At 40.2% G+C, this 18,044-nt stretch overlaps 1 protein-coding gene across 1 annotated transcript; it reads left to right on the top strand.

Annotated features, from left to right (window-relative positions):
• The first annotated feature begins 4,307 nt into the window (after positions 1-4,307).
• On the top strand, positions 4,308-16,268 carry CCT8 (chaperonin containing TCP1 subunit 8). The gene is made up of 15 exons (XM_021535371.3): positions 4,308-4,463; positions 7,383-7,473; positions 8,067-8,146; positions 9,328-9,477; positions 9,744-9,924; positions 10,637-10,698; positions 11,360-11,497; positions 11,942-12,120; positions 12,237-12,303; positions 12,384-12,471; positions 12,579-12,694; positions 13,939-14,010; positions 14,181-14,345; positions 14,744-14,863; positions 16,035-16,268. The coding sequence occupies exons 1-15, from the start codon at positions 4,404-4,406 to the stop codon at positions 16,110-16,112; spliced, it is 1,647 nt and encodes a 548-aa protein (XP_021391046.2). The 5' UTR covers positions 4,308-4,403; the 3' UTR covers positions 16,113-16,268.
• The last annotated feature ends 1,776 nt before the right edge of the window (positions 16,269-18,044 follow it).

The following is an 18,044-nucleotide window of genomic DNA, read 5'->3' as shown; positions in this document are numbered from 1 at the left end:
ATTGCTGGTTACACTGTATTGTAAAGAATTAGAATAATGGAGGCACAACTTCAGGGAAAAGACACCTTTCTAATATCCAGCCTAAACCCTCCCTGTCACAGCTTCATGCTGTTCCCTCAGGTCATCTCACCAATCACCAAAATCAAGAGATAGGTGCTGCCTCTCCACTTCCCCTTGATTTGATGAAGTTGTAAACTGTGATGAGGTCTCTCCTCAGTCTTCTCCTTGATGCCCATGTCAACAGAACTAAGAACCTGGGCCATAAAGACGCATAATAAACATTTAAACAGTCACTTTACTGTACTGTGTTAAAAAAAAAAAAAAAGAAAAAAGGAAAAAGGATGCTTAAATACATTATGGATAAAATCTATTTTTGATAAGCAATGAACACCTAGCCTGCAGAGTGACTAAGACAAGCAATACTGATGATAAAAACGAGTTTGGACAATTGTCCTTCAAAAGAAAAAAGGCAGAGATTTGTTTATGGCTAGATTACTGTTTCAAGAACCTTAACCTCAGTACAGGGTTTGAAACGAAAGCTGCCTGATTCTACTGAGTCATGGAATCAATATGGTTGACCTCCAAGATCATTGAGTCCAACATTTGACTGACACCACCATGTCACCTTCAGCTTGGAACTTCAATGTCTGGTGACATCCTTTAGCTAATATCAGTGAGCTTGGGGCTTAACAGCAGGATATCACCTTTTTTGTTGTTGTACTTATTACAACACTGGTACATTCACCTATTTTGAAGGTATATTAGAAAATGTTGTCTGCTCATTCCTTATATGTAAACTGTATTGCACTACTTAAATGATACCTTGGGTTAACTGTCTGTAATGATTATATATATATATATATATATACATCACTTTATTTTTAAAAATAAATAGTACAGTCTTCAACATAACAGGTTTTTTTAGGCAGTGTGTGTGACAGCTATAGTGGGTCTATAAGCTGCACAGATAATTTGGCTTAAGAGATACCAGTTTGACTAACTAGGTGGAGTTGAGACCCATAGCCAATCATGTCAATCAAATCATAATGAGGACAATATGAGAAACAAAATTTTTAGTTACTTGGGGAAGGCCTTTAATATTATTTAGGCAGATAAACAAAGTACTAAACATTGGAAAAACCTCTGTCTCTATCCTGAAGATGTAGTACTGGTTTTGACCAGCCTTAGAAAATTCCAAATTGGGCATCAAAGTCACAATATGACAAAATGAAGAAAGAAGATCACGGATGTCAGTGGCTCAGACACTAGACAGCATAAATTGTGGTCTTGAGCTCAGAATCCTGCCTTTTGAGCTACCTTTTTTTTTTGATTAGTGTTTTCAGAGTTGAAAGAAATGCAAATTGGGTGTAGTAGCAGCTTGTTTCCAGAAGCTGCAGATAGATGTTATTTATTCTACTCTTCATTATTTTGTTTGGGTATTATTTCTTCAGAAGTCTTCATTTATTCAATGCCAAGTTTGCCCCTCTCTTCTGCTGTTTCCTATATTTTCCAATTACAACTTAAAACTCCTATTTCCCTCACTCCTCAGTTTGGTGTTCTCCAAGTTTCCATCAACACATAGGTCCTGGTAAGTCCTTCCCACACGACATGAACAGCTGAACCTTCAGTAGCAGTAGGCATATATTTCCAGGTATTTACAGGCTTCTGTGCACTCTACTGGATAAGAGTTCCCATATGACCAAGCTGAAAACTTAGGAAAAGTATTTCACTAGCCCTTATCTGATGCTGTATTTCATTTCCTCAAGCAAAACAGAACTCACCATCTAGAGGACATGTCATTTTTTCCCAACTAAGATTTTTTCTTATGGCAGCAAAACAGGAATGATCTCAACAATTTTACCATCTCCCATGAAATAAAGGCTCTTGGATTGTATTTTGTTGAGTACCATACCAGTGTCACAACACATGTCTTGATTGTACCTGCAATACAAACTCAATATAAACAGCAGTGATTCCTTTCTCAGACTATCATCCTTTCCAATTTGTTTGTTCTGTGGAAGTTCTGAATTCTTGTCATTTGTGCAGGTAGAACTACAGAATTGTTTAGGTTTCAAATACCATTGTGTCCAACTGATCCCCAGCAGTGCCACACCCACCACTGAACCATGTCCCTCTGCCTCATTTAAAAGTCTTTTGGACATTTCTATGCTAAGGCAATACTCCTCTAAAGTGCCCAGAAATCCTTTCCTGTGACTCAAGCTAACTGGATTAGCTATAGCAGAGAGAGCATACACTGAGGTAAGAATTCCAAATGGTAAGAAAATCTTGCTTTCCTGTTTAGCTTACAATCCTCTGCACAAGTGAGAGAAGCCCAGGATAAGGGTAGTGTTTAACCCAGGACCTGTAGAGCAATGACCTAAGTAGTACTTAGCTGATTGGACATACTCTAGTTGATTAGTCTGTTCCTTCCCATCATCTTAAAAGTGACTTAAGTGTAATCTGGGGGAAAGCTAAAGTAACTGCTGCTACTGTTACTATTCTGAATTATTCTGAATGTTCAGCACTATGTGGTTCACAATTTTCTGTTTCAGGTTTAAGCATGATTCTCTGCAAACTGAGCATGGCCCTTAGCCTTCCCTCAAGGTGCCACTCACATTTTCACTGGCCAGTATTATTGGTGAAACACAATTGTCCTACTCACACTTCAGCAGATGTCTTCAAACCCTTCTGTTCCATTGCTCAGGTTCCCAGAGCTGAATAAACAAACAAAAATTAACATTCTGCCCTCCTTATGAACTTCCCAAGATCTTGTTAAAATTTTACCCTCCTAGAATTTGAGAAACAAGTTCCTACAGATAAGCCGGGGATTTCCATGTGCACAATTATAGATTTTGGGTGGTGAAAGTGCAGCTAACGGCCAATAGCCAACCCTCTGACCTTTGCATAGTCCTTTAGCATGTCAATGTCTATGCAGAAAATAAATGGATGCATAGCTAAAAAAAGATCAAGACCAAGTCAAAGTTGTGATTAGACAGTGAGTCCCAAAGAAATCCTGGCTGTAACACAAAGAGATGTTTTAGTGTTAATTCAATACAGCTTCATACATAGATATTGTCTATATTCATAGTCACAAGCATACATATATATTATGGTTTTAGTGGTATTCTGGCTTTAAAAAATGCAGGCAACACAAGCTTTGATAAAAGCACTGTGCCAAGAGGGCAGCTCAGAAATCATAGCATTGTAGACTATCCTGAGCTGGGAGGGACCCACAAGGATCACTGAAGTCCAGTCGAGTAAGTGCTGTGGAGGGAGGTATTGTCTGCTATTGGGGGGTTTCTGTGTGGGTTGCTGATTTCCTCAGTCAGAAGCATTGTTGCTGTTAGTGCTTGCTTTCTAAACTCATTGGTGTTTTCAGTAAATTGTTCTTATCTCAACCTGTGATCCTTACGTATTAAGTTGTGAAAAACGCCAGTCACTTGGTTTTTTAAAAATTTAAAAGCTTAATAATAATAAAAAGGTTATAAAAATAGCAATACAATTAGAGTAATGAAATTTAGAGTTAGGACAATTACAAGACAATAAAAAGCAAAGAATTACGGCAGTCTGGATGCTCTTGGACACTAAGTCACGAAAAGCATCCCTTGTGAACAAAGGAATAACCTTAAAAGCAATAGCCTGTTGCTTATTCATCTATCTCATACATGATGTATAAATTCCTTGCAAATTAAGAACTTTTCTGTTTTTTGTCAGCTTCTTCTCTTTAATCTTGGTGGTTCCAAAAAGACAGAGAGAAGGTGGAAGAATGTTTGTCTTTCCTGATAAGGAGGCTGTAACTTTTTATGGGCCCCCTTCGCTGACATCTCTGTGTGAAGAGTTTCTTGATCATCTCATCTTCTCGCTTGAGCTTGTGACAAATCTTATATCGCAGAATTTCTGTTTTAACATTATGTTGTAACCTAAAAACCGTATTTAACACAGTACTTAAGAGAATTAATACAGCATAACTTTCTAACACTACACACATAATACTCATTGTAACATTTGCGAAAAGCCAATCATAAAATACGCATTTTCCAACAAAGTGAAACGCTCGCCTAGAGCCTGCTCAGCTTATGACGTTTATCATCGGTGGCCATGAAAAAACCGGCGCTTTTCCTGGAAAAGGAAGCGCCGGGAACACGGAAAGAGAGAGGGAGCGAAGGCTCGAGCCCGGCGCCGCCCGCCCTGAGGGGCGGCGCGAACCCGGCGCGGCCGCCCCGCGCATGCGCAGTCCCCCGCGCCTGCGCAGCTCCCGCCGTGCCCCGCGCGCTCCCGCCCCGCGCCTGCGCAGCTCCCGCCGTGCCCCGCGCGCTCCCGCCCCGCGCGCTCCCGCCCCGCGCCCGCGCAGCTCCCGCCGTGCCCCGCGCGCTCCCGCCGCCGCAGCCCCGCACCGAGCGGAGATGGCGCTGCACGTCCCCAAGGCCCCGGGCTTCGCCCAGATGCTCAAGGAGGGGGCGAAGGTGAGGCCGGCGTTGGGTGGGTGCGCGGGTATAAGTGGGAGGGGGGTGCGGGAGGAGTCTCAGGGTAGCGGTGCGGCGAAAGGCCCGGAAGGCCGGCGGGGCCTGGCGGCAGCACGTGTCCCGCGGGGCGGGGGCCCGGGGGTTCGCGCAGTGCCCGGCCCGGGGCCGCTCTGTGGCCCCCGCGGGGACCGCCCGGCACACGCGGCCTTCCAGAAACCTCTGCGGGGCCGGGATCCCGCTCCCCGCCCTGCCCTTGGGCCGGGCCCTGCCGCTTCATCCCGCCGCCTCCGGGGATGCGACAGGGCCCGCGTTGTTCCCAGTGAAACGCGAGATTTAATAGGGAGTTTAGAATGATTTAGGCAATGTGAACATATCACATATAGTGAACATATAGTGTATGTTAGGTCGATTCTGTTGCAGATTGGTATAAATGAGAATTTATTCAGCCAGATTAAAAATAAAAATAATTTTATTAGCGGTTAAATTCTATCTAGGCAGCCACAAGGAAAGATCAGAGCCGAGCCCGGGGTCAGCGCTGGGTGTGCAACAAGGAGTCAGCCTCAGCAGAGGTTTTCCCCTGTGCCCACACACCTCCATCCTGGCACAGGCGGGTTTTATAGGGAAAATTCCGCTTGAGGCCAGGATTTCAGCAATCAGTCTTTTCTTCTATTCAGAGTCTATAGGTTAATGAGATTTTCTTTTTTGGTGATGAGGAGGAATAATTCAGTGTCTGGAGTAGGTGAATTCCCGATGAGATTTTACGGGAAGGCTGCATTCACCTGGATCTGTCTGAGGTTTTCCATGATATCCATCTTGGGCCGTTTATGCGATGATCAGCACCTGATGATCAACAAACACCTGCAGTCCCATGGAGTCTGGACATGGCTCATCTCCTGGTCGAGCCACATCCTTTTACTTGTAAATCAGTTTCCAATATACACCCAGTCTCGCCTGCAAAGGTGGGGGGGAACTAATACAAACGGGCATAATCTAACAAGTATCTAATATTACATATTTCATACAAGGAATGGTGCGAATTATATTTACTACACATAACATTATTAAACGTATGCAAAAAGAAGGGGGGCCTCTGATGGAAATTGTTGAGCTTGCTAAAGATGGGAAGCAAAAGGGCGGCTGTGCATCTGAGTTGGAAAGTTCCATAGTGAGGAAGACTATGGAAGCTTCATCTCACCGGACCCCAGGCTCATTTTTGAGACCATTGACTTAATAAAAGAACGAACTACGCAGTCACAGCTAATTTCCATATAATGCAGAGAATAGGTGGGGTTAGTTTCTGGATATGTATAGGTGATATAGAATATGCATGGATTTTGTGTATAAATAAGGGGATTGGGGAAGCTGGGGTACACAGGATTTGGGAAGATTTTGCCCCCCTGCGTGCAGCGCTGAATAAATACCTATCTACTTTACAACCCTTGATTGTGGAGTTATTACTGTGCATCACAAGAGCTCTCACAGGGGCTGGGCAGCAACTGTCAGCCGGGCCCTGTAATTGAAGCAGTTCAGAAGTATCCGGGTCGTTCTGCTTGATTTTTCCTGATACCTTTGGCAGCGATGCAGAACAATGTTTTCTATAGATTTCCTTACCAATAAATCCGGTTTTGTTGTGTTTGATGTTAGCATAATGAAGATTTTGGTAGAAGTGAAGAATTGTATCTTAATAAAGGAAAAGCTTTCTTTGAAAAGTGGGCAGAAAGCAAGCAGGTGTGGGTTTTATTTATTTTTTATTATTTATAGAATCAGCAGAAGACTTTGGCTTGGAAGGGACCTTAAAGATCATTTAGTTCCAAGCCCCATCCAGCCTGGTCTTGGACACTTCCAGGGTTGTGTATCTGCATTTTTTCTGGGAAATCTGTGCCAGAGCCTCACCACTCTTACAGGGAAGAATTTCAGGGATTCCTAACACTTAACAGAAACCTACTCTCATTCAATGTGAAGCCATTGCCCATTGTCTTGTCTCTCCAGGTTCTTGTCCAAAGTCCCTCTCTCCAAGAAAGAGGGAACATAGGAAACTTTTCCATTTGTTGCTACTTAATAGAAAGAAGAGCAAAGGTAGCAGTTCTGAAAGCCCTTTGTGTTTCGTTTTAGAATCCTTCTTGGAGCCAAATAATGGCATACGTTCAGGGCAGGGGCAGAACAGGGAAGCAGCGTGGCCTCAGTGTTAGAAAATTCAAAGCCAGAACAGCAAGAGTTGTCTTCTGCAAAACAAGGGGGCAATCTAAGATGTTTGGCATGAATTTAGAGAGTAAATATTGTTACTTTTCTCCCTTCTCTTATGGACTGCATAGTGCTTTTTATCCTGCTTTTTCTTTCTTAAGGTCCTTTCTAGTGGCCCCATCTTGTCTTAAGGTTTCCAAACTGAAGCCAGGCTGATCGCCTTCTCAAGCACAGATATTTTACTTAATCATTCTGCTTCTGAATTTTCAGATTCAGTTAACTCAGTTCTGTGTTTTGAACAGAGAATGAGTTAAATTATTTTTGTAGCATACAAAGGTGCAAGTAAAGAAACATGTACAGAAACCCTTGCCCCTCTCCAACTGGATCTTGGTTATTTTCTGCTTCTTTTTGGCATGTCACAAAACATTTTGGAAGACTGAGGGGATGCAAATTGTATTGCAAGTCAGGTCACTGTTCAGATTTTCTCTTTAGAAGCTTTTTGTGTCTACTGAGCTACCTAGTTGAGAGGGTGTATGTACTAATTCTCACTGTCTTGGGTAAGGTTTGGTGTCTATTTACACGGTATGTGAAATACCAAATGTATATTAATAAAAGACTTTGAGGGACTCAATGAATTGAGACTGATTTAATGAGATTTTACTAGTTCATTAATGAGAATTTACTAGTTCATCACTTTTTTTTGTTAGCCTAATTCTGATCAGTCATTTTTCTCTTTAGCATTATTCAGGACTAGAAGAAGCTGTCTACAGAAACATTCAGGCATGCAAAGAACTTGCTCAAACCACCCGTACAGCATATGGACCAAATGGTAAATCTTAAAATTATTGCTGCATTTTTGAGATGATGCTGTGTTTGGAGCTAAACATACCTTGACAAACAAGCAGCTGGGGGAAACACTGGACTTACTCTAAAACTGCAAATATGTGATTATTTCTTTGTGACTGTAGAAAACGGATTTTGTTTTGACAGCTCTTGAGTTAAGCTCAGTGTCTGCTTTTGTCAGGTTTTTGTAGCAGTCACTGTGTTCTCTTTGAAACACAGTATAAAATATATGAAAAAGTATAAAAATTAAAGGAAACATGATAACATGGTAGGCAGTCATAGTGAACATAAGCTTGTTTAGTCAGATATATGGAAACAAAATATTCTCATCTATCATTGAATTAAATTAGGTGCTGGTATTTCTGAACAGAAAACTGCTTACTCCAAAATTACTGATTTCTCCTTAATGTCTTACACTTCAAGTATTATTTCACAACAATGTTTTGAAGTTCTTAAATTATAAACAGAGCTAACATTTTAATGTGGAAGATACAACTGAAAGTTAGGAAACAGTGTCTGTGTACAAAATTTGTTTGCATAATGAATTATTTTTATAGATTGTTTTGTTTCCTCATTTAGGAATGAACAAAATGGTTATCAATCATCTGGAAAAGCTTTTTGTTACAAATGATGCTGCTACTATCCTGAGAGAGCTAGAGGTAAGTTTTCTTGCTTCAGATGATGCCAGTTGTGCACCAGTGTTTCTGCTCACGGGCTGTTACAGTTCTGACTGTCAGTAAGGAAATGTCACTCTGACAGATGATTCACTTTGGAAGTCATGTACTTTTTTCACTGAATTTGAGGTCCACGGTGAAGAATATAATTATTTTGTGAAGCAGCATTAATAGTTCTAGGAGATACTTAATAATTCCTTACTTTCCCCCAAAACCAGTAGGTTTAAAAGAGGACATGTCTAGAAATGCAGCAGCTTGGAGAAGTCTGCATGACATAGCTGCTTAGTTAATCTCCTGGTGTTGTTGCTTGCCACGTTCTCCTAACTGCTTAGAATCCATCAATTGAATTTTAAGACTCTGAGGCTATAGCAGCATCCTTCTGTAAACACTGTGTAAGCATGAAAAGGCTGTCCTCCTAATTCTTCCTGCAACTTCAAATTGATATTTATGACATAACAAGAATAATAGTTTACTGAATTTTATACTTAGTGATAGAGATTATGTAAGTACGAAATATTTACTTATTGAATACATTGTGTTGGTGTGCAGTATGAGCAGAGTAACTGGGGTAATCTCAGTTCTGTTTTTAAAAAAATATAATCTGCATACTGATTACCTAATCTGATATGTTTTGCATGTTACTGACTGGTATAAAATGGTAGGTATAAGTATTCAGGGATATGGTATTTTATTGCATTTATTTGAAAGAATAGTGAAGCAGTGCAATCTTTAAGCAGGACTCTCCCACACACCCCCTCCCTTAAAATGAAACTGTTATTTGGATAAGTATTTTGTATTTTACACATGAATTCGATTTGAAGGTCTAAACTCATCTAAACTCCAGACTTTTCCTGTTGCAGAAGTCAGCTGTGAAACCACTGCAGTGTGTGAAAGTAGCTCAGAACCAATGTCAGGGATGTCTAATGTATGTTGTAGGGGCAATGTTTGGTTCTCTGATATTTTTTAAATATATCTTTCTGCTTTTTCTTACTAGAGAAGTTAGCCAATTAAGAATATCTGTGCTGCTTTCTTTTCCAATGTTGTGCATTCTTCATATCTCTAGGTACAATTTGAAATAAGAGAGCTTAGAAAGATGCATAGAAAAAGCCTGAAGCTGCATTCTTAGGTGGTGTGTTAGTCACCAAGACGTGTAACTTCTTTTAAAGGTCCAGCATCCTGCTGCAAAAATGCTTGTGATGGCTTCACACATGCAAGAACAAGAAGTTGGAGATGGAACAAATTTTGTCCTCGTTTTTGCTGGCGTTCTTCTGGAGTTAGCAGAAGACCTTCTGAGGATGGGGTTATCTGTCTCAGAGGCAAGTTATAGTCTCATTACAGTTCACAGCTTGAATCCAGATTGCTACTGATCAGTGTTCTTGGGTCATAATACTGTGGAATCATCTGCTTTCTTCCCACCTGATTTTTTAGATAAAGATGTTTGAAGGGGAACTGTGTGTTGTGTTACTTGTGATTGCTTGCTTCCCTTGTAAACTTTTGCATCTGTTAATGTTTTATGGCTATTTGACAAGCAGTTAAAAGCAGTGTGAAGTCTCATAGTGGATATTTACTCTTTGCTACACAGGTGATTGAGGGATATGAAAAGGCTTGCAAGAAAGCCCTAGAAATTCTCCCAGATTTGGTGTGCTGTTCTGCAAAGAACCTTCGAGATGTTGAAGAAGTGGCATCTTTGTTGTACACGTCAGTCATGAGCAAACAATACGGCAATGAACGGTTCTTGGCAAAGCTCATTGCTCAGGCCTGTGGTGAGTGGGGCTGGAATAGGTATGGGCACACAGCTGAAACACTGAGTAGGTTTGGTTATGGTCCTTACATTTTCATGTAAGATGGGAAGTATGGTTAATTTAGCAGGTTGGATTGGATGGAACTCTTTTACCTCTGAAATTAGGGTAATCTTCATGTTGAACTCTGCACTGGCATTGTAGTTCAGAAAAGGTTTGCTTTTCCTACTAGGCATTTCTAGAAATAGCTCTCAAGTCCTTTTAGTGCAGAAATCCATCTTTCTCCCTCTTTATATATCATTAGGAAGACATACTGTGCCTCTAATAAGCTGTTTTCAGTTGCAGCCACAGAACAATGGAAGTAAGACTGTAGTTCTGTTGAGTTGTTATCCCTTTACATTTCCAGGACAAAACCTTCATTTTTATTTCCAGTGATTTCTCTAAATACTCTGGGTTAGACTTAACTCTTGACTCTACCTGAATGAGTGCATATTTGAACTTAATTAACTGAGCAGCCTGAATAAGTCTTTCTTTCTGATTATTACTTTGTAAAAATAAAATTTCTCTTTATGCCAGTTATTAGCAGGTTATAATTGTCTTGAATTTAGGCATATATCTCAAACCACTGAAATTAAGTAGTTCAGAAAAATTCCAGGCATTGTTTATGCATTGTTCTACTTTATTAATTAGGTGAGACATATTCATTATTTTTCTTATTTTCTTTTTTCTCCTCCAGTTTCTATTCTTCCTGATTCTGGTCATTTCAATGTTGATAATATCAGAGTGTGCAAAATTGTGGTAAGTTTGAAGTAGCTGGCTTTACTGTAATTATTAAGGTAAATAGTGTAACAAGGGTTAATCTTCAAACTTTCAGAGAGTCTTCTCTAATTTTGTTGTGGCATGTGCACTGAGTTTTGGAAGTTAGTCTTTCTCTTGTTTAGTCTCCAGCATTCAGAAACAGGAATCATTCATATTGGAAGTAATCTAAAAGGGGAACCTGTTAGTGTTTGTTGTTGCTGAATGAGCTGAAGTCTTACACTTAGGGCGTTACATCCAAATGATTGTAAGGTCTCCTTTTCATGCACAATAGTGCAGCTTTCTGACAACAAATGGGCAGTAATGCAATGTTCCACAGTTCATAGAATCAAAGAACAGTTTGGTTTGGGCTGGAATGTGTCTTAAAGATCACCCAGCTCCAGTTCCAGCCCCGTACCATGGGCAGGGACACCTTCCACTAGACCAGGCTGCTCCAAGCTCTGTCCAACCTGGCCTTGAACACTTCCAGGGATGGGGCAGCTGCAGTTTCTCTGGGCAGCCAAGGCCTCACAACCCTCACAGGGAAGAATTTTTTCCTGATATTTAATCAAAACTTACTTTCTTTGAGTGAGAAACCATTCTCCCTTGTCCCATCACTACTTGCCCTTGTAAAAAGTCTCAGATTCCATTTATTTCCTTTCAGGGTGCTGGTATTTCTGCTTCCTCAGTACTGCATGGCATGGTTTTTAAAAAAGAAACTGAAGGAGATGTTACTTCTGTCAAAGATGCAAAAATAGCTGTGTATTCCTGCCCTTTTGATGGTATGATAACTGAAACTAAGGTATGTTAAAGCTCAAAATAAGTTACATCTCTATTTATGCATATGTGCTCTTATTTTTAGACTTAGCTATAAATATTCTTGACACTTGGTGATTGAGATATTTCGGTGAATATTGATTTTCTTAGTTTAAAAAAGTTAATAGAAAAGTTCTGAACCTTGATTGCTTCACAGAGGTTTTGAGATGGGGGAAATGGTGTTGGTTTTTTTGGGTTACTTGAGCCAAACTATGGCTTGAATTTCTGAACCCCAAGGTTGTCTGGAATTGACTGGTGATTTCCATTTTTTTTCCTCTCGTTTTTTACCCTGTTGCCTGGGGAGTGTGTCAGTATTACAAAACAGGATGACTTAAGGTTTACAGATAGGTTGGGAGACAAAATGGTTTGTCAGAAACTTGTAGGTATATGGTTTAATGCTGAATTTTTAACAGTGTATGTGTTTCACTAGGGCACTGTCCTAATAAAGAATGCTGAAGAACTGATGAACTTCAGTAAAGGAGAAGAAAATCTAATGGATTTGCAAGTCAAAGCTATTGCTGATAGTGGTGCAAATGTAGTAGTAACAGGTGGCAAAGTGGCAGATATGGCTCTTCATTATGCCAACAAGTATAATCTTATGTTAGTAAGGTAAGTACTAGGAGAGCATGAAAACATTTGGACTACCAGATTGATGAAATGTACTTACCAAGTTAAGACAATACTTTTGCATGTGTTAACATTGTTATGGAAACTTGTTTTTAAAGGTTGAACTCCAAGTGGGACCTGAGAAGACTGTGCAAAACAGTTGGTGCAACAGCCCTACCCAGACTGGTATGTACTTCCCAAATGAGGTGCAGGAGGATGAGAACTGATGAGCAGGTCCAGTTCTTAACTCATGTTTTTATTTCTAGACTCCCCCTACTCTTGAAGAAATGGGTCACTGCAATAGTGTGTATTTATCAGAGGTTGGGGATACACAGGTTGTGGTGTTTAAGCATGGTATGTATGTTCTGTAGAACTGCTGATACTGCTGTTCTCAAGTGTGTTTGTATGTGTTTTGGAGATAAGATTAATTATTTAATTCAGTAATTCATGTCTCTGAACAGAAAAGGAGGATGGAGCCATTTCTACTATCCTCATTCGTGGATCTACAGACAATCTGATGGATGACATCGAGAGAGCCGTGGATGATGGTGTCAATACTTTCAAAGTACTCACGAGGGTACGTAAATGAGAAGTGAATCAGTTTGAGGCAAGGCTCGAGCCTGCTCTCTGCTCATTGCTACCCAAGGCTGTAGATACCAATCTTCTTGGGTGTCTTCTGGAGCTGGAGAGGTGACTGTGCACTACTGAGGTGTGGAGGGCTGTTGTGAACATAGGGTACATGAAAGGTGGTGTTTAACATAGGCTGCACTCAGTTTTCCAGTAGGGAGTGAGTTCTTGAAGGTGGATTACCTTTGCCACTTTTTAAAGAAAGTCAGCTCTTTCTTGACTTATTCCCTAAATGTTTTGTAATGTTCCTTGGAAATGAGGCACAGAGGAAAAGCTAGATAGCTTTGTCACTTGGGATCAGGAGAAACTGGTTGCAGACTCAATTTCTAGTTAATTGGTGATAATTCATGCTCCATGTAATGCTGGTAGGATTTTACAGATGGAAAACTTGGTTTTACAGAGGTTTGTTTTTTTTTTTGTGAGCCGTTATGTTGTCTTAAAAAATACTTCATTTTTCTTTTTTTTTTTTTTTTTTTCCAAAAATAAATGTTCCTGTATTTACTTGGAAAACAGCATGCAAAAATTATTAAAACTGTTAGAATCTTAATCTCCTTTACATACCAAGACATGGACATTGATTTTGAGTACAGAAATGTTGTGCATTTATGATTGTCTCCAGGAGTTGTCCTGTTTTAAGATTTATGATGATTACTTTGTGGGTTAAGAGATCAGAGTTAAGTAAATTCTGGTTTGCCAAAGGATGTACAAAATGCTTAATTTAAAATGCAATAAAACAAAACAAAAAGTCCCAACACTTTGTAATACCTCTTGACATATTAAACTTAGTATACAGTAGATTGGTTTCCTGTATGATTTTCCCAATAAAATAATGGGAAAAAAAGAGAAAATCTAGGAATGCTGTTACAGTTAACCAGGAATTAATTTTTTAAAAAAAACCCAAAAAATCAGAGACACAAAACCCACTGCATTATTATTTTGGTTTTTACAAAAGCAGCTGTTTTTCTTGAAACACATTGGAATGAATGAGTAACTTCTGGTTTCCCTTATAATATAAAGGAAATTTAATAATCCTTATTTCCCTTATAATGCATGTTTGTTCTGAAGTGGATTCTTAATAAGCCTTTGTGAAATAAAGTTCTCTTGCATTCTTGATAGACTAGAAAAATCCTAAAAAAATAAGAAGTAATGGATGCTGTAAGCAAAATACTGTGTTTTGGTGTGGTCGTTCCACAGGATAAACGTCTCGTTCCTGGAGGAGGTGCAACAGAGATTGAATTAGCCAAACAGATCACATCTTATGGAGAGGTATGGCAAACAGACTTCTTGGCTTTTCATCTTCACACACACGTCTTACAAAAAATTACAAACATTATTTCATACCAACATACATATTTGTGTAATAACAAGTGTGTGGGGAAATGCCTCCCTATCTTACAGTTACTGAAATGCTGACATGGTTTTCAACTTCATTTTAGACTTGTCCTGGGCTTGACCAGTATGCCATCAAGAAGTTTGCTGAGGCATTTGAAGCCATTCCTCGAGCACTGGCAGAAAACTCTGGAGTAAAAGCTAATGAGGTCATCTCCAAACTTTATGCCATGCATCAGGAAGGGAAGAAGAATGTTGGATTTGATATTGAGGTAAATAGTCTCTCATGTTACTGTTGCCCTGCAGTGCAAGGTTATACTTAATAGTACTTCTATCAGTATGAAGTATTTATAGATTATTTTAAATTGTTGGGAGCATTGTGTTGCACAGTCTATAGTAATAACTTTGAAAGTGAAATCCTTAAATGTTCTTTTTATCAGCAAGCAGTTCAGTTCAGTAGAGTATAATGGCCTTATATCAGAGGTGGAGTGGGATACTGAACAAATGTAACAGGAAATAGGTCTTCAGTAATTACTGACTTTATCTTCCTGCTAATGGATTAGGAATGAAGGTTTTCTAAAGGGAGAAAATGAGATTAGAAAAGTGATACCACCTTGCTAGGAGAAGGCCTGAGAATCATTTTGAATAATGTTTTTTTCCCATCTGACAGGCCGAAGCTGCTGCAGTGAAGGACATGTTGGAAGCTGGTGTGTTAGACACGTATCTTGGAAAATTGTGGGGTATCAAGCTAGCTACAAATGCAGCAGTAACTGTCCTAAGGGTTGATCAGGTAAGCTTATGTGTCATTTGGGTACTGAATTAAAACCTGGCAGAACCCTCTTGCAAATAGATGGAATCTCCTGGAAATGCAAGGTGTAAACATGTTACTTGAGATTGTGGTTTGCTCATTTCTGGAAGCCAGGAAGTAATTTGTTCAAGGGCTTGTAATCTGGAATATGGCTGCTTCTGTAGTAGTACTATTAATGTTTGTTGGCATATTTTTTTAAAGATTTTATTGATATTTTGAAGACAGTGGATATTTGTATCCAGAGGGTTACCCTAACTTCTGTAGGAACAAGCTTTATTAGAAGAAACCTTCTCTCATGTATTTTTACATGAAAATCCAATTTTTAGGAAAAATAGACGGTACAATCTTGATGATAAAAATCTTTCATTATTTTGTAAAACTTCAGCAAAAATGAATTTGCATGTGAAATTTTTGTAGATTATTATGGCAAAACCAGCAGGCGGTCCAAAAGCTCCTAAGCAACAAGGACATTGGGATAAGGATGACTGGAAAGATGAGCCTGAATACTAGTGTGCAGTAAGCTCTGTTTCTTTAGCAGAGAGGTATCTGTAAGAGCATGCATGAGTTCATTGACAAAGCACATGGCAGATTGTATGCTCCTTGAGAACACATAACACTGCTGTCTTCTGCTGTGTGCTGATTGCTACATCCTGAGTTTGTGCAAATTAATTCTGCACCTGAATTCAAATTTTCCTGGAAGAGTAAGTTCAGATTTACTTTACTTTTCCATGTAGCCAGGGCAGAGAATGAGTTTTAATGTGGTAGGACTAAAGGACTTAGTGTTTTTAAAGTGTCATACTTAGAGACAATAATTGAGAACAATAGATTTGATGATAATGCTTTCTGTAGTGTGCACTCTGTAAACTAGTCTGCTGTTGGCCTATTTAAGCACTCACTTTCTGTAGACTAACTGAAGTCTTACTCTGCATGCAAACATGAGGTAAAATACCTTTTTTTTACTGTATCAGGGCTCAGCCTCTACCATTCTCAAGAAAAAAGTTAATATCTTAGATAGATATTCACAGGCTTGGGTTCTGAGTAGGGAAACTGCATGTATGTAGTGAATGCTAGCATTCAGAATCATGTTGCTGTAGGAGAAGGGTACAAGCCTGACTTTAACATTAGCCTTTTCTACTTCTCTATTCTCTTTAAGATCATTATGGCAAAACCAGCTGGTGGTCCAAAACCTCCGTCAGGAAAGAAAGACTGGGATGAAGACCAAAATGATTGAACAGTTTAACTGTATTTCTTAAGTGACGTGAATTTGTGAGTTTTTAAATATTCCAGTTGGAGCCTGTCATAATGTTTTGCTCTTGCCTTTAAATTATGAACAGTGTCCAATGGAGTGCAGAACTTCAAACACCTCAATAAATGTACTCACTGTTAAAATGTTGACTTACTTCATTTGGAGCTAGCATGACGTGTTGTTCCCAATCAGTGAATGTGTAGGGGATGAATGACACTGTGGATGTGATGGGCTGACCCTTGGCTGGCTGCCTGATGCTCTCTCCCGATGAGAAAGAAGGCAGAACTTACTAGGGGCTGAATTAAAGGGGGAAATCACATATCAATTCCTGTTGCAGGCACAAGAGACTCAATGTGCAGGGAGGCTGACCATAAGCCTGCTGCAGGGAGCTCATGACCCATGATTGCTGTGGCTCTTTGTGCTCTTATTTGTGCTCCTTGGCCAGTACTTGAGTGTAAACAGTCAAATGAATGTTGAAATAATTAACTGTTGGCAGCAGGTCTGCATTCAGTAGCCCCTGTCCTGAGACCCCACTTGGAGCACTGTGTACAGATGTACTGCCTCAAACGTAAGAAAGGTAGAGAATGTTAAAATGAGTTCAGAGGAGGGTCACCAAGTTGATGAGGGGACTGAGCACCTCCCCTATGGACAGGGGCAGAGAAAGTTGGGGCTGTTCAGCAAAGAGAAGAAAAGACTGTGTGGAGACCTCACAGCACCTTCCAGTGTGTGAAGGGGGTTCAGGGAAGCTGGAGAGGGACTCTGCATCAGGGAATACAGTGACCAGACAAAGGGGAATGCCTTCAAACTGAAATAGGGGAAATTCAGGGTTGATACACAAGAAGAAATTCTCCCCTGTGAGGGCTGCGAGGTCTTAGCAAAGGTTGCCCAGAGACACTGGCTGCCCTCTGAGTGGAAGTGTTCAAGGCCAGGCTGGATGGGGTTTGGAGCAACCTGGTTTAGTGCAAGGTGTCCCTGCCCACGGCAGAGGTTTGGAACTGGATGATATTTAAGGTCCTTCCCAAACAAACCAATTTATGATTCTGTGCTTCGTTTTTTTTACTTGCATTTCTCACCTCATCCTTTTCCCCATGCTCTCAAAAGGGCATCCTGACAGCAGTGAACTGCATCACATTCTAATGACCTTAAAAATAAATGCTGAGTAGCACTAGCCAGCATGATGCAGAGTGCTGGAATCTTTCAGCTGAAGCCCTCTGTTAAGATTAATCTTAGGAAGTAAACAGCTTATGTGTCTCCAAGTAGCTTGAAAGGAGAACTGCACTTGAAATCTAAGCCACTTCAATAATTAATCCTTTTACTGCTCTTGCCAGCGCTACTCTATCTCACAACCAGAAGGGAGTGGAAGGCTAAATCAAGTCTGGAGCTATCTTATGCCTAAATAAGGCTGACATACAACAGCTCTACTAATGCAGGCTTTATAGTCAGTTGGTGAGGCTGAAAAATAAACTCAGCAAGTTTTCAGAAGGATTGGCATACTGCTATAGTCAGCTGCATGAGGGCCACTGCTGATGGCTCTAAGGGTTACAAGAACAAGATGCCCATTTTCTTATTAAGGCTGTTGTGAAAAATGTATTGAATGTAAGCAGCTGCTGCTCTAGCATGGCAGACCCAAGATTTTATTCATGTGAAAGCCAACATGAAGCTTGTGGAGAACTTCAAAGCTACAAGTCAGTGCAGGACTACTGGTCCTTATGCCTGCTGTGCAGAAACGCTACATGGGACTGCCTGTAGTGAGAGCGAGCCAAGCACTCAGCTTGGCCAAAGCACCAACAAAAGAATTCCTGAAGCATTTGCAAACTTGAGAGCTCCTCTACTGGACATAAACCAATAGTGAAAAGAGAGCTAAAGCTGTAATTGTTTTGGCTCTTAAGATGTGTAGAAAGAAACAACTTATGCTTG

Source organism: Lonchura striata, chromosome 2 (genome assembly GCF_046129695.1).
Source record: "Lonchura striata isolate bLonStr1 chromosome 2, bLonStr1.mat, whole genome shotgun sequence".
Taxonomy (NCBI): domain Eukaryota; kingdom Metazoa; phylum Chordata; class Aves; order Passeriformes; family Estrildidae; genus Lonchura; species Lonchura striata.
Note: the sequence above shows the minus strand (reverse complement) of the source record. Positions and strands in the feature narration are given on the sequence as shown.

Excerpts from the sequence above, each read along its gene's own strand:
- CCT8 (XM_021535371.3), top strand. The coding sequence starts at position 4,404 with ATGGCGCTGCACGTCCCCAAGGCCCCGGGCTTCGCCCAGATGCTCAAG. Across the intron at positions 12,695-13,938 it reads CTTTCAAAGTACTCACGAGG|GATAAACGTCTCGTTCCTGG; the intron begins GTACGTAAATGA and ends GTCGTTCCACAG. Across the intron at positions 14,864-16,034 it reads CTGTCCTAAGGGTTGATCAG|ATCATTATGGCAAAACCAGC; the intron begins GTAAGCTTATGT and ends ATTCTCTTTAAG.